The 16,254-nt window shown below is 36.5% G+C and overlaps 1 protein-coding gene across 1 annotated transcript in view; it reads right to left on the reverse strand.

Moving 5' to 3' along the window:
- The window catches only part of CCDC148 (coiled-coil domain containing 148), a 148,581-nt gene that overhangs the window by 42,345 nt on the left and 89,982 nt on the right, over positions 1–16,254 (reverse strand). Inside the window, exon 13 of the mRNA XM_039855433.1 lies at positions 2,891–3,009. Coding sequence (XP_039711367.1) covers positions 2,891–3,009 — 119 coding nt within the window. The remainder of the gene's footprint in view (positions 1–2,890; positions 3,010–16,254) is intronic.

Here is a 16,254-nt window from a genome sequence, read left to right on the forward strand (position 1 = left end):
CTGATTTTCTTATGGTCCATCCTAACGTATGTGCTAATTTATAAATACTGTTTTCAAGACACTTTATCTTAAAAAGTAGGAAAAGGAAATAAACAACAGAAGTTTCCAAACCCTCAAGGCTGTGTGTATGTTTGTTTTTAACAATCTGGAAACTGTTCCAAGCCTTCTCATTCTGACGTGAGAAAAATATGCCCACGATTATAACATCAAACATGAAATTTGTGAATTGTATTTCAGTAATAGAAAAACGTGTATTAACCAATCAACTAATTTCTTAGTGTCAGGATGGTTCCAAAAGAACACACCTTCTGCTTCTGGTCAGAAGCAAAAGCTACCAGCAATTTTTACATGTTGAACTTCATCTCCTTAAATCACAGAATGAAGGCTATGCTTTTATCTACATCACCCAAAATTTTCTGAGAATTATTTCCTAATATATCATCCTGATATTTTAACTGCCTTTCTCGCTGATTTCCTATCGGCATGCGAGAGCTGGATTCATAATTATCTGAATCTACGTGAGTTGAACATTTTACACGAGTTGAACATACAGATTGCAGACTCTTAAAAGTTGATCACTCACTTAGCCCACACACAAATCATATAGTTCAATTTTACAAAGGACAAAACAGAGCCTTGTAGAGGTTAAATGAATGATTTCCCTCAGGTCATATACTCTTCAAGAAAAATTGAAGAGTAAAACCCTGGTCTCTCAGTTTTTAGGCCTTAGTAATCTTTTCAGTATGTTATAAAATGCCTATTTTTATTCTGTTACGTAATAGCAGATTAATCTGATTTTCTTTTTTTTTCTTCAACTGGAGTTCTGAGTCAGCTAATCTTGATAATTATTGGGACAGGAAGCAAAAGACTGAAATGGTTCTGTAATCAAAGAAACTCCCTGGCTATGAGGAGAGATGCTATTAGAAGCATTGCCTAGCTGCTGGGACCTCACATTTGTTCTATTTTTTCCACCTCCTTTAATTCCTGTGGCTCAATTTTGTTTCCCCAGCATAATTTCAGACTATCCAGCCGGTCTCATGACCCTCGTCTTTGCCTTGCCCTTCAGTATTTAGCTGTTTGGGGTTTTTTTTTGTGTCTGACCCATGGCATGGCCTACCTTCTGGTTTCCCGTTATATCATGGTTTGTGCTTGTTTAACTCATTTTTCACGGACTGTTTCACCTCTTACCCTTGCACTCTGGCTTTGCTATATTCTTAATTTCTTCCATGATAGATTAAACTCAACTCTAAAATCCTGAGATGCCTGGAAAACAACGTGAATTTCACTGAGTAAAGCCTTAGGACTTGCCTGGCATCCATGTGGAACCCCAGATTCACTCTGCAAGTTTGTAACTGGTGTTTGAGATAACTGTCCCACAGGCCACAAAGCTTCCTAGATACAAGTGAACCTCATTGTATAAAGCGGTTATGTCCTCCAAAGTTATTTATAAGTCTAAGGGGCATTTTTTAAATAGAATTTATTTTTTAGAGCAGTTTTAAGTTCACAGCAAAAGTGAACAGGAAGTACTTAGTTCCTGTACATTGACTAACTGTAAAGAAAACTTACTGTGACTTATGTTATGAATTAAAAGACCTATCTTTAATTTATCTTTTGTGAAAATCCACTCAGGAGCTAGGTAAACTAGATAGCTATGCCAGTTACCAATTTATTGTCTCTCAGCTCCAAATCCACCCTTCATTGTCTGCTGTACGAAAATAGAGCTGAACCACGTAATTATTTCTCCCTTGTAGCTGGCACAATGTTGCTATATTTCAGAAAAGAGTGCTGGAGGGCTGCTGAAGAAGGAATCGGTTTTCTTTCCTGGTACCAGTGTTTACCTCTTCTTGCTCCTACCATGTGGCTGCCAATAGCATGTGTAGGAGACACTAGTGGTGCTTGTGCCCAGGGATTTCCAATGTCACTCCATACAGTCTCCCATCAAATTTCAGAGGCACTCTCATGGTCAGATTTCCACTGAGTCTTGCAAGCAGACCAACTGACTTTCAGCTTTGGCCTCCTGCACCCAAGTAGGGTATTTCCTTCTTGCCTGGTGACTGTGAACAAGTTCTGGTTGAGCCCATCCAAGAACTTCCCCACCATGAAATGGACCACAATCACATTTTCTACATAAGGTCTGAATCCCAACCATAGAGAGGAGGCCCCACTTCCATATTTGTTTCTTCCATGGGAACCCTCTTTCATCCCTGGGGTGTGCTTTAAAGTTCTCTTTATCCCTTTATGTAACCGAGATTATTCTTTATCTTAAGATTTTTCTATTCAAATTATTGTTATTTCTTCTCACAGACCCTGATTGATACAATAACCTTGGAAAATGATTTTAATTTCTCAGTGTACTCTTTCAAAAAATGAGGAGATTGGGTTAGCTGATCTCAAATGTCCTATTCAGCTCTTAAATTACATTATTCTAGGAAATTGAGGGTTTTTTTTTTTCTATATAGGGTACGTCTTCGGTATGCTAATGGATATCATATAACACAGTATAATTGTGTATTGTTTTCCCTAACCTCAGTCATAGTAAACGGGTCTCCCTGTATCTGAATAATGATTTCCTCTTTCTGGGTCAAAGTATTGTCACGGCAGCAGACAGTATCATTTCATGCACACAGTGGGCAATCAAATACTATGAAATCCTCTGTGAGGGTGTTAACTAGGAAGCTATCTAAGGAACAAAATAAAAAACTAGAGATTCATGTATGAAGATGAGAGCTTAAAATACATTATAAGCATCATTTTATCCATTCATGAATATAAATACTATAAGGATACATTAAGCATAAAAAATGTTCCCTCTGATATTGTTATCCTAGCACATTATAGAAAACCCCATTCACTATCTCCATCACTGCACAATTTAAAAGTTTTCTTTTACCTTTCTCTGTCTTTTACTGACTGTTCAGCCATTAATTTCTTCAGTTCTTCTAGACGCTGAAGATCTCTCATTTCCATTTCTTGCCACTTCTCTTCTTTTTTAGCCCAGTATTTTCTTATCTATTGTATAAATATTACATAAAATTTAAATTAACAATAGATATATAAAAACAAGGAGGAAAAATTAACATTAATCATTGGTTTATACAGCAAAGATTAAATTTAAATAGCATTTTATCACTTTCATTTTTAAAATCTGCCTACAGTATATTGGCAACAGAAAAAAACAGTTAAGACAAAGGTACACACTCTGAGAAACTACATGGTTTAACAATTTCTGAAGTGGAAATTTCACTTGTGCTGAGACTTAGGGTTTTAATCTAAGGCTAAAATAATTGACTTTCAGGGAACCACAATAAGAGCATGTTATTGTCTTTAAAGTAAGTGATCTACCTGTTATTCAAGAATATTTTTATCATCATATGGTAATGCAGTCTTTAACAATTGTAGCATTAAACCTATTTTTACTTTAAAAGCATGAGTTTATTTACGCTAATGGACAGCAGGATGTTGAAAGCTTTATGCTTCTGGGGAAGTGGCAGGAGATAGGTGGGAGGAAAGAAGAAAAGAAAAAAATTAGCGGGATTGTGATATATAGTAGTTCTGACTTATGTGGTAAAATAAAGGACAAATTTATTAGGCTCAAAAAGGTGAAAGCATAGTTCTTATTAGGCCTGTTTTACTTTCTTTTTCAGGAGACAGAATGAGAAAAACGGAAGTACACATATGCTATTTTCAGAGGGCTGAAACCACTATTTAGGGTTCTCCTCATTCCGGGCAATCGAAATTAATATTTATTTGACACAGGCCGGTTCACCATTCTGGTCTGCCATGTTGTATCTTGGTCAAGAGACTGGATCCTGCTGGTAAAAAACAGAATACCTCAAAGGTGAACGATAGTGGTTGGCTACCCACAGAGGGCCTGTGGTAGAGGATGTGTTAGCCTCACCCCCAAAGTGACATTTTCTCTTTTCAGAAGTAGATATGAAAAGCTAAAGGGTTTCTAGACTTGCCCAAGCAACATGGTCTCTGACCCCTGGGAGAACCAAAAGAAGCACTCAGAACTACTGCAGCAGGGCCTGCCACCTCAGCAGCCACATAGTGATACTGTTCACTACTTAATTAATAATTGGATAAGCTCAAGATAAGGTGATTTCACTCCAGAGATGACTGAGATCTGAGAACAGAGAAGAAGACAGAAAGGTAACAGCACCAAAGATGGCGTGTAAAGAGAGAAAATAAAACAGTTCACATAACTGTAAGACCTTTAATTCTGAACATAGAGCTGGGACTCAACAAAAGAGCAAGAGATAATAAACAAGTAAATAAATGAACATAATATTATATGTTAAGTTCTAAGAAGAAAATAAATATGGTGACGATTTAGAACAATGTGGGTAAAACTATTAGAAGGCATATTTTTTAAACGACATTTAGATCAAAACATGAAAGATAAATGAGACAACAGGAAGAGATGAAGGGAGATGAAAGAAACGGGAGTTATTAGGGCAATAGCATTGAGTGGGAAAAGACCTTGCATATGTTCAGAACTGGGAAGTCAGTGCAGGTGGAGCAGGTGGTGTGAGTTAAAACTGGAAGTGAGGTTGGCAAGCTAGATGGGGGCTAGAGAAGTAGGCAAGGATTTACTTCTAGAAAACAAGGAAAAGCTATTGAAGTGTTTAAACAAAGGAATGACATGATCTGGCTTACATTTTTAAAAGACAGCTCTGGCTATTGATAAAGAATGACTAGCAAAGGAGCAAAGAAGAAACAAGGAGACCAGAAAGAAGAATGAGGCAAAATGATCATTTGGACTCAGGATGTGAAGTGAGGTGTTCAGATCTGAGATTCGCTTTTAAGTGGAGTCATAGTACTCACTGATGGACTGGATATGGAAGCTGAAGGAAAAAGGAATCAAGGATGACTCTTAGGTTTTTGCTAGAGCAACTGATTGAGTGATGGTACCACCAACTGAGATGGAAGGTTGGAAGAATAACAGGTTTGGAAAAGAAAGATAATCAGATGCTCAGTGGTGAATATAAAACAGTTCACATAACTGTAAGACCTTTAAGTAGAGATTCCATATAACCATCTGGAGGTACAGATGGGTGGCTCAAGGGAGAATTCAAAGCTGGATTCAAAGCTAAATAAAGGAGACATCCACTTAAAATGTTATTTCATGCCACAGGACTGGATGAGATCTCCAAGATGAGAATGTAAACAAAATAGAGAAGGTGGCCATGCCCTTGCATGCTTACCAACTTTTTGCAGTTTTCTCAACTAGAATGACTTTATTTCCTTCACCCACTTGCCAATTTTACTCTGCCTGTAAGACCAGAACAATTACTATCTCTCCCTTGAATCTTCCTCTGAACCCTCCCAGAAAAATGTTAACTCCATCATTGGCATACCAGTGACCTTTGATTATGGCTTATTACCCGCTCTATTCTTTATCCTGTCTTGTATTCCTTGATTCTTTGTTATGAGGCCACTGGATTCTTATTGATATATTTGGGCCTTTACTACACACCTGGCATGTTCTCCCCTGCCTTGTTGTCTGCTAAATCCCTCCTGACCATCTTTTAAAACTCAATTTTAGCATTGCTTTCTCAGTCGTCAGTCCTCTCCTTCTCCTCTAGACATAGCTGGATATACCTTCTGAGGCACTATTTATGTATCTTTAGCATAGCTCTTCCCATATTGATCTGCATTATTCATCTTTGTTTCCCTAGTACCTTGTATCTTGTCTGACACATAATAGGGATTAATTGATCATTGCTAGCTGAGTGGAAGCTTCTTCTGGTCTCTGGGCTGGGAATAACAAAGTTGTGGATGGGAACGAGGCCAGCAGTTTTATTTGCAGGATGTTAAAGTCTGAACTAAGCACTTCCCTAAGGACAGTTCCATTCACTTTCGTCAATTAATAGGAACAAGAAGTGTGTGTCAAGAATTATTGGTACCATCACTCAAACTAAAGTTAAGGCTAAGCGTATTTAACTAGCCCTTTGGGACATTTGTTGAGACAGATTTTAAACATACTGCTTTTTAAAATTCTTGAGTAATCCTTGATAAGGGAATCAGAAAGTTAGTGCAAATGATGAGTTGAATTTAAAGCTTGTCTCTAGATTTCCAGAAGAGGTTTCTAGAAAAAGCTCGCTTTTCTGAAAATCGAGACAGGCCCTCATTGTCCCACATCTTCTCTTATTATTTCTGATTCATATTGAATGTTCTTTCGTAGTTCCACATTTTGTTCACTTTGGTAAAGTTAAGCCAGTAAAAGTATAAATAAAACAAAGAAACTATTCTCTACATGGATTTATAGAGAGAGAGCTAAAATAATGATAGGCTATGCTATCTTTTCAGAGGGTTTAAGATCATTTTTATATCCCACCTTACTTTTGTAATCTTCCAAATAATTTGTTTCCCATTAAAAACTCCACTAGTAAACATGATGTTTATGGTATTGGAGTAAATTAGAGTTTAATTTTTAAAAACTTTGACTAATATTACACAACCATTACATTTTTTACTCCTTCAGTCCAAGAATTATTACAATTCAGCATGAAATAAGAATTTCTTGTTTACACATAGAAAGTAGAAAGTTAGTACAAATACTTTACAGTAGGAAGACGATTTGGTCTCTGATTCCAAGCAGACTGTGTAATGCTGAATCTTTCAACAAATGGACGACTTCTGTACCTTGCTCCCAGGTCATTATTGCAAAGTCTTTAATGACTTATTCAGGAGGAAGTCACAATTCTTAGGCAGATACACGAAATATATGAAATACAAAGTTCAAGACATCCAGTTCTTTTCCTCATAAATCTCTGAGGTAAAGCAATTTTTATTTTATTTTCTAGATTCTTATTTATTTAGCTTTTTTTTTTCTTTTGCATCTTACAGATCTCTTTTCTACTTTCAGCCAGGAATACATAACCTCTAAAAAAAGTCGAGTTGTTACATATAGAAAGATAATGGGATTTCTTAATAGAAAAGTATTTTTTTACTCTAAATTTTCTCATTTGTTTCATTTAGATTACATAAAATCACCACCAACTGAAGTATGATTCATCTTTCTATACAATAAATTGATAATCAGCTATATTTTTCCACATGATTTGTATGAACTTCTGGAATATACCTTATACTGTGGTATTTATTTGTATCTAATATCACGCCTTGCAGATGATAGGTGGAAGATATACATTTACTAAACTAATCCAATGAAAAACAATATGGAAAAGCAACATTGTACTTAATACTTTTTTATATCAACTCATATAAATCCAAAACTATTAATAAAACATCTAGATAGAAAACAATGATAGACCACAGACCATCAGTGGGCCAGATCATTTAGTCATCTAGGGTGTGGAGGTAAACAATCTAAATCAAATTGTCTACGGAAGCTAAAGGTTTTTTTGAGCTAAAGATGGACATAGTCATTTTCATGTTCAAAACCTTTCAACCAATGTTATCTCTTCTATACTTTATGGCATAGTGATCTATGTGGGCTTCAACTTAGGACTTACTGAAACTTCTGAATAAAAATTTGACTCCAGAAGAATTACTCTGCAAGGGATTCTTTAAGGGAAAGGTTGGAAATTTTTCTATATTGGTAAGAAATCAAGGCTAGATTTTGGATTTTCAAAATAGAAAGTCAATTTTGCCACCATCCTGCCTGGTTATTTGAATTTAATAGATCTCCTTTCAGTCCACAAATCAGACTATTTGTGTTTCGGCTGTGTATTAGTGTCCTAAACTTGAACATTTTGCCACCAATCTTCGATCTGATGAAGAAGCACATCCACCACTGGTAAGAGTGTAAATTGTCATCTTCTTTCTTAAGGATAAATAAGAAAATAACTATCAAAAGTCTTAAGAATTAAGAAATAAAAATTAAGAATTAATAAGCAGAAACATATGTACAGATTTATATATAGGTATGCTCATTACAGCCTTAAAATGCTAAAAAAATTGGAAACAATATAACATCCCAAAATAAGAAATTGGTTCAGTGCAATATTCCACATAATGAAATGCTACGTGAGCACTCAAAATTATGTGGTAGGAAAACAGGGGGAAATATATAAGATATATTGATAAATTTAAAAAATCAGGTTAAAAATAATGTATACGGTCTCTTTCTAGTTACGTTAAAGTCTCTGTGTATAGAAAAAAGAATATAAGGACATTGTTAATAATTTTCTTTAGCAACAGTTTAGAATTTTGGGTGACTTTTATTGTATTCTGTGTGCCTATTTGTATTTTCCAAACTACAATGGATGTAAAATATTTTATAATTACAAAAGTATGTTTTATAAAAGTCTGGCCAAGAAAAATTAGTATGTAGAAGGAATATCTAAGGGATATGGCTATTATTTATTTCTGAAGTTTCCAAACTCTATTCCTGTATCAAGTCATAAGATAAGAATACCGTATATCCCCGTATATAACATTTTTACTTTCTATCACCTTGCATGCAGCATCATTTTCATTTTCTATAGAAAAGTTTCACAGAACTGTGATTTAATTCTATGCCATAGGCCTTCTGAAGGTTGATGCAATATCAAATGAGGATTGATTTAGACTCTTCTGTAAAACTTCTACTGAATATGCTATCCACTGAGTGGTTTGCCTCCCTCCCCCTAATACATGGTGCCAGCTCCTGATGTGCTGGGATGTTGTCTATTATTAGCAAATAAGAGCTAAATGCTTCCTTTTAACTTTAACATGTTCAATTACAGCACCCCTTTTTAGTCTTGGTTTGCTGACATAACTATATTCCTCATCCTCTTAAATTTTTGTCTCTCATTCTCTTGCTGATTTTCTATTTTAATGATTCCTAATAGGAAACAGATGGCACACTCAAAATTAGGATAAATCCAAAAGAATATATAAGGGGGACAATTGACAAAAGAGGGTTGAAAGTCAGGGTAATCACAAGGGGTCATTAGGTAGCCTGGCTGCTCTATCGTCCATAGACCAGAGTCAGAGAGGGTGGTACGGGGAGGGCCACCTGACTGGAGCTGAAGGCTTTGCTGGAGGACACAGTTAGTTAGCACAACTCTGCAGGGCAAGGAACCGTGGGAGCAACTCTTCCAACCCCACTCTTCTCCTTTGTTCTCATCTCTAGTGTTCTACTTTGAACCCAAACAGAAGCCACAGGGCAAGGGAGCCATATGGGACAACTCCCTGTTTCACAGAGCAGAATAGAGAATAGATATGACCCAAGGGGGGGATATCCAGCACAATAGTGTTGACTCCTTTTATTATAAAGTGTTTGGAGGGAGGTGACGTCTACATGCATAAGTAAATAATATGAATCTCCTTTAAGTGGTATTTAATTTGGTCACTTATGTGAGCATTTTTCCATAACAGAGCTGCCTACTCAAGTTGGTAATAGCTATTTTGAGCTGTGATGTCTTATGTCCTTAGAACATGATGAGCCAAGAAATGGGGTAAACACATTAGTTATCTCCCTCTTAATTGAAATGCCAGGTGGATTAAAAAATAACTGTGATGTCTTCTTTAGGAATAAGGTCTATTTTCAGCATGGGTGTTGAAATATTACATAATGATCATGTCATATGTTGATATTGCTAAAATGAATTTGTCTGTAATCTTGTTTAATTTCTCTCTTTTCACTATTCATTAAGAAGGGAGTATATATACTGAGAATGTTGTATTTCACAACCTGAAGTGTCAGGGAGAATAAAAGTTGAAAAGTAATCAAACCTCAGAGTTATTCAATCATGATTTGTTAGAGCTGAGGTGATTTTAGCAATCATTCAATCCAAACACCTCATTTCACAATTGAGGCGGCAACATCTCACGGAGCCTACATAACTTGCCCAAGGTCATCCACCTTGTTAGGGCCTCCTAATTTGCACATTTTCCTCTATACCGCAGCATCAAAGTATAGTTGTATACTGCTTGTTCATTAAATTTATTCATTCAACTAATATTTATTAAGGGCCTTGTGCCAGGCACTAAAGATAAAACAATAAAGAAAACAGACATATCCCCACTTTTTTATGGGGCTTACATTCAAGAGAAGGTAGTCAGTAGATATATGTTAGGGGGATGATAAATGCTAAGAAAAAAAATAAAGTAGTGTAAATGGACAGAGTGACAGGGAAGGAGGATGCTATTTTAAGTTTGGTAATCAAGGTTGAATATTCCCTCTTGATAACATTTGATCGGAACCCTGAATGAGGTAAGAGAGTGAGTTATGCAGACATCTGGGAGGGAAGAATTCCAGAGGGAACAGTCAATGCAAAAGGCTAAGAGGACATGTACCAGGGTATTCAAAGAGGAGGAGGTACTGGTGTGGCTGGAGCAGGATGAGCAAGGGGAAAAGTGATAGGATATGAGATCCTAGATTTATTGACATAATCTGATGTGACTTAAAAACATCACTATGATTGTTACGTGGAAAATAGACTGGAGGCACAGGGTGGGAGTGGAAAAAAAGAGGCAAAGAAATTAATTAGGAGATTAAGAGGTTATCGTAATAGTTCTGATTTGAAAGGTAGAGCCTTCTGTTCATGACTATAGGTAAAGGTATGGGTATGGGGTTTGTAGGGAAAAAAATAAGAATCAAAGAAGTACCAAGAATTTTGACCTGAACACTGGGAGAATAGGTTTCCATTTGTTGAGAAAAGGAATACTAGGGAAGAAATAGGTTTGGAGTGGGGGAAAATGTACATTTTGGGCACATTAGATTTGAGGCAGTGGGATGTGTGAGTTTGGAGTTCAAGAGAGAAGTCTAGATATATTAATTGGTATTACTTAGCATATAAATGGCATATAAATTATATTGGATTGATTGAGATCACCTAGAAAGTATACGAACTTAGAGGACTCAAGCCACTAGGGCATTCCAAGACTTAGAAGTTAGAAAAATAAGGAAGATCCATCCAAGTTTATTGAGAAGGAGAAACCAGTGAGACAAAAGAACAAAAAGAATGGCTTCCTAGAAGCCAAATATCAAGTTTTCCAAGGAGGAGGCAGTGACCATCTGCATCTTAATCATCAAAGTAAGGTAAAGACTGAGAACTGACCCACGGAATTAGCAACATAAATCTCAATGATGACCTTGGCAAGAACAGCTCTGCTAAGTGGAGGGACAAAATGGCTCAGACTAGAATAAGCAGAAGTTGGAGACAGTGTATATAGACAATAGAATGGTACAATTTTCCTAAGGCAGGGTGGAGGATCAAGGGAGAGTATTTTTTTAAACAAAGGCATAATAGTTTATTTGTAGGTTAATAGGAAAGAACTAGAAGAAAAGGGGGAAACAGTGGGGCGGGGAGAAATTGGAATGAACTTGAATAGGAGAGAAGGAATAGGACTCAGTGTGTAAATAAAAGAAATGGTTTTAGACAGGAGCACAGTTACTTTATGCATTGTAAAAGGAGAAAAGGTGGGTAATGGGTACAGATTCTGATTGGTTGGTAAATGTGATATTGGAAGCCTGTGGAAATTCTCTCCTTGTGAAGTAAGATGTTGATAGGTAAAAAAATCAAAATCATCAATATTTTTTTCAGTCTACTTAACAAAAGAAAGGCATTAAAGAAGTTATGAAGGTGTTTTTTAATCCATTCACAACACACATCTTATACTTGGCACTTCAACTGTGATCAAACTGTAACCATCTGGTTCCTTGTAAAGTGTTTAGTCATAGTGGCTCATTAATCCAAGGAGAGAAATCTTGTGAGAATATTAAGAAGAGTAAGGAGACAGACACAGTGAAACTATGTGCACCTGTAGAACATAAAAGAAATATTCATAGTAAGTGAACTACTAAAGAGTTTTAAAATGATCAATTACCTTTCTATTTAACTGTTCTGAGTAACTAGGACAGGACCAAAACTATAAAAATGACCCTAAGGCAAATAGCTTGAAACTGAGATTTCTCAAAATTGATTAATCATAAAAATTAACAGCTATCACAATGATAAGCAGCATAGCACAGTGTTTAAAATCATGAACTGTGGAGTTAGATCTCTTGGGTTCAAATCCTGACTGCACCTCTTAATGGCTATATGACTTTGGGGAAATTATGTATACTCTATGTGTCTCAGTTTCTTCATTTATAAAGTGAAGATCATATTACTATGGACCCTTTCGGGTAGTTAAGGTTTAATGAACATAGAACAATGACTTACAACTAGCAAGCACTATATAGGTGTCTATTAAATTAAATCACCATGAATAATCAAGACCTAGCTAAAAAATATAGCCAAACATTGACACCTGGAGCTAATTTTTAAGACTTTTCCTCTAAAACTGTCTATTGGGAAATATTTTACAGAAAAACAAATCTATCTGGCTCTTGATCATCCAGGCTTTCCCCCCCACCTTTATCTGACTTTTCTAAAAAAACTGTTTCCTGATGAAGAGTAGGAAGATTCCATCATCAGTTTTTCTACTTTTAAAAAAGAACTTCTACTAGAAATTTCACTTTTAAAAGACAGTTGAAAGCAGAAAAGTGAGCTTCTTGGACTACCATCTGCCTTTCTGCCACCTATTGACTCATGTACTGAGAGTTGACTCTGCACTCATTCTCAGATTAGAAGGTTAATCAGTAAGCTTATGTTAATGTTCATTTCCAAATTTTAATGACAAAAACAAGGAACATTATGAATATTTTAAAATTATATGATCTTCAAATAATTAAGCCTCCCATACTACACTAATTTCTTTACTCATACAATATTATTCAGAAGACTGATATTAAATATTCAGAAAAGAAAGTCTGAACATCCAGTTTATTTTGGAATCATTTTTACATAAAATGTGCATTAACCATCTTCTGCTTTGGACCATTATAATATCCTGATAGTTAATTTATCCATTAGGTTTTATAGCTCCCATGTTTGGGGTATTTCATCAGATTCCCAAGTAAAAAGACCAATAATTAAAAGAAAAACACGCTCTCAAACTTTGACTGCAAGATCACATTTCTAAGAGTTAGTAATTGAAAGAACCACAAAACCAAGAGTGGGAAGTAATTCAACAGATTGGTTCTCAGCCAGTGCAGACACTTCAGCTCTAATGGCAGGTGGTTCCTTTGGAAAGAGGATGTTTGCAGTGAGAGATTTGGGTGGGTGGATGTTAAAACAAAGGTCGAACTGTTCAGAGAGGTTCAAAGACATGTTTTCAGGGTTCATGGAATCTATGAGAATTCTTATATCTTATACTCTCTGTTTTATGAAAATGTAAAAAGTGCTGTAGGTCAATCTTAGATCATCTGAATGCCGATGCATTACTGAGTACTGCCACAGTGTTTTTGTTTGTAGTTACAATTCTGTGACATATTACATAAACTGATAATATTTATATCCTAAGTCATTTTAGTCTAAGCGGAATCCAGTTAGATCTCTCTCTCCGACACACAGACACACACACACACACACACACACACACACATTCTTTACTCAAGGTTGAGAAGAGCAGTGTGACGGAACGGACTTGGACAAAATAGACAAGGATCTGGAGCAGGAGGTGCTATTTCTGAGGGTCCTTTCTTCCAGGGGATGTTTTCCAGGCAGCACTCTTAATTTTAAAGGTCTTTTTTCCAACCACCTAAATCCTCAAGATCTATATCACCCTCCCTCTGCAACAGCAGGGCATTCACTGGAAATGAAAGGCAATTAGTCACAGGCATTTGAAGGAAATTGCAGAGGACAGTTTCATATCCTGTAGTTCCTGTAGTGCACAAACACACACAAGAGCAATTAAAGGCCCAAACAAAAAGGAAAAAAATAATAAAAAGAGAGATGACGAACCCTATTGGAGTCAGGGCAAAAAGTTTATACTGTAAGGCCTAAACTTTGATCAGATGTGGCAAAACTAATAACATTTATTAGCATAAGAGCATTCACACTAGGAAGTAATCAGAGCAGCATGAGCCAATGTAAGGTTAGATGCCCAAAGTATGTTTGATGATATAAGACCAGGAAATAAGAGGAGGTCTAGGCATGATGAGGGCAAAGGAACTCTCTACCCACCCCAAACTAAGGCCTTCATCAATCCCAACTGAGAGGGGCAGGAAAGGCACACTGTAATCATGTGTATAAGTGTACATACACAAACATACGCACTTGTATATACTGCATATATGTACATGTATTTAATTTCCTGTATGAAGTTATGCTTAATTTAACTAATTGCAAACTCCATATAGTTCACTCCATTTTGAATTTTTAGTTTTTCTCTTTTAAGCCTTTTGTTCTGTTTATAAAGTTTGAAGCTAAAAGAAATCTTTCTGCATTATTAGCAAGAGCTTCTAACGATCTAACTAAGACTCGCTTATTGTCTTTGTGGCAGAGCAGATAAACATATCCCTTTAAAAAGATATCAGAAAAGGGGCAATTTCTGTTTGAGTGGGGTAACCTCTTACAATTGCATGAAGGACTAGGTTTAATATATATCATGTTAAATGCACTTTGGAATACTTATTGAATAAATGAATGAATGATCATCCTATCTGGACCTCCAGTGACCCCTTTGGGATTACACACAGTCTTATTGTCAATATGTCTTACTAGAAGCTGACACAACTATGCTATGTATAAGGTGGTGGGGAGTGGAAAGAAGCTCTTTCTGAGCCTGGATGGGTGGGTTTCATTCAATGCTGGAAGTATTAGGAATGCCGGCTTCCTGAGTAGTTTTATCAGCCTCCCAATAGAATTCAGGGGTCCATGAGCCTCCTTCCATTTTATACTTTCTCAGTACCTTTCAGCTCAAGCTGGCAGTGTTTCTGATAAAATTTTGTTCTATTAGAAATCAGTGTTTCCAAAAATTTTCTCAAGAACCAAGTGAGCCATTGCAGATTTTATGGGGATTCACTCCATTAGACAAATGCCACACCCACAGATCTTTTTGAGATAATTCCTTCCTCTTTTGGCTTCCTGTTGAGGTGGCTGAGAAAAAAAGTTGTCCTTAAACTTCCTTAAGGCTCCCTAGTTTGAGAAGATCTATGAGAAACACCCTCAATCTCTTGGAAGTGTCTTTTATGTGACTGAATACTTTGATCTCTTGATTTTTTTGAGGTTCCAACAAAGGGTTTTGTGTTAGCACACTCAGCCTATTCTTTATGCCATGCTGACAGCAATAATCTCTTATCTCCAGAGTAGGTTTGGAGGGTAGGACAAGATTAGATTTGGGCATATCGATTTGAGGCAGGGGGATGTGTGAGTTTGCCGTTTAAGAGAGAGTCCAGGTCAGAGATATTAATTGGCACTGGTCAACATATTAATGTCATAAAAATTATATTGGATTGAGATCACCTAGAAAGTATACACACTTTAGAAATCTTTTTAGTTCATCACGTACGAAGTTCCTTACTTAGGAGTGTTTTCACCTAATTGCAGGTCAGAATTTCCCTAGGCTTTTCAACACTACATATCCTCCTTACTCCGGTTTCCAACAATATGTTCCTTCTCTCCTTCTGAGCCCTCACCAGCCACATCTCCAACATGCATATTTCTACTAGCAGCCTGTTCAAGGCATTCTAGTCTTTTCTCATTCATGCTTCTCAAAATTCTTCCAGCTTTCCTCACTTTCCAATTCCAAAGCCACTTCCACATTTTTATGTATTTGTTTTGGCAGCATTTCACTTCTGGATACCAGAATCTACATCAGCTTTTTTTTTTTTTTTAATTGTTGTATAACAAATTACTACAAATTTAGCAGCTAAAAACAACATTTGTTAGCCCAGAATCCTATAAATCAAAAGTCTAGCATGGTGTGGCTGGGTTCTCTGCTCATAATATCTCAGGCTGAAATCAAAGTGTTAACAATTCTGAGTTCTCATCTGGAAGCTTTAGAAAAGAAAAAAGCTCATTCTCTTTTTTTGGCAGAATTCAGTTCCTTATAGTTATAGGACTATAGGTTATAGATTCCCATTTCCTTTCTGGCTGTTGGCCAGGGTTACTTTCAGCTCCTAGAGGCCACCCACATTCCTTGCCGTGTGACCTCCTCAATCTTCAGCCAAGAATGGTGGGTCATGTCTTTTTTGTGCTTTCAATCTCTGACTACCCCTCCTGTGAGCAGCCAGAGAAAACTCTCTGCTTTTTAAAGGGCTTGTGATTAGGTCAAGCCCACGATGTAATCTCCCAAGGTTGTCTGTGTCATATAATATAATCTTATCCATGGTATTTACTGTCCCGGCGATTATATAGCACATGTTTCTCACGGGGGCGAAATCTTGGGGCCCATCTTAGAAGCCTGCCTATCATAGGTGTTATTCATTGGCCCTTTTAAGTCCTGACAATCCTAAAGAAGCAGGGTTTA

The sequence above is a fragment of the Pteropus medius genome, unplaced genomic scaffold, assembly GCF_902729225.1.
Source record: "Pteropus medius unplaced genomic scaffold, Ma_sr-lr_union100, whole genome shotgun sequence".
Lineage (NCBI taxonomy): Eukaryota > Metazoa > Chordata > Mammalia > Chiroptera > Pteropodidae > Pteropus > Pteropus medius.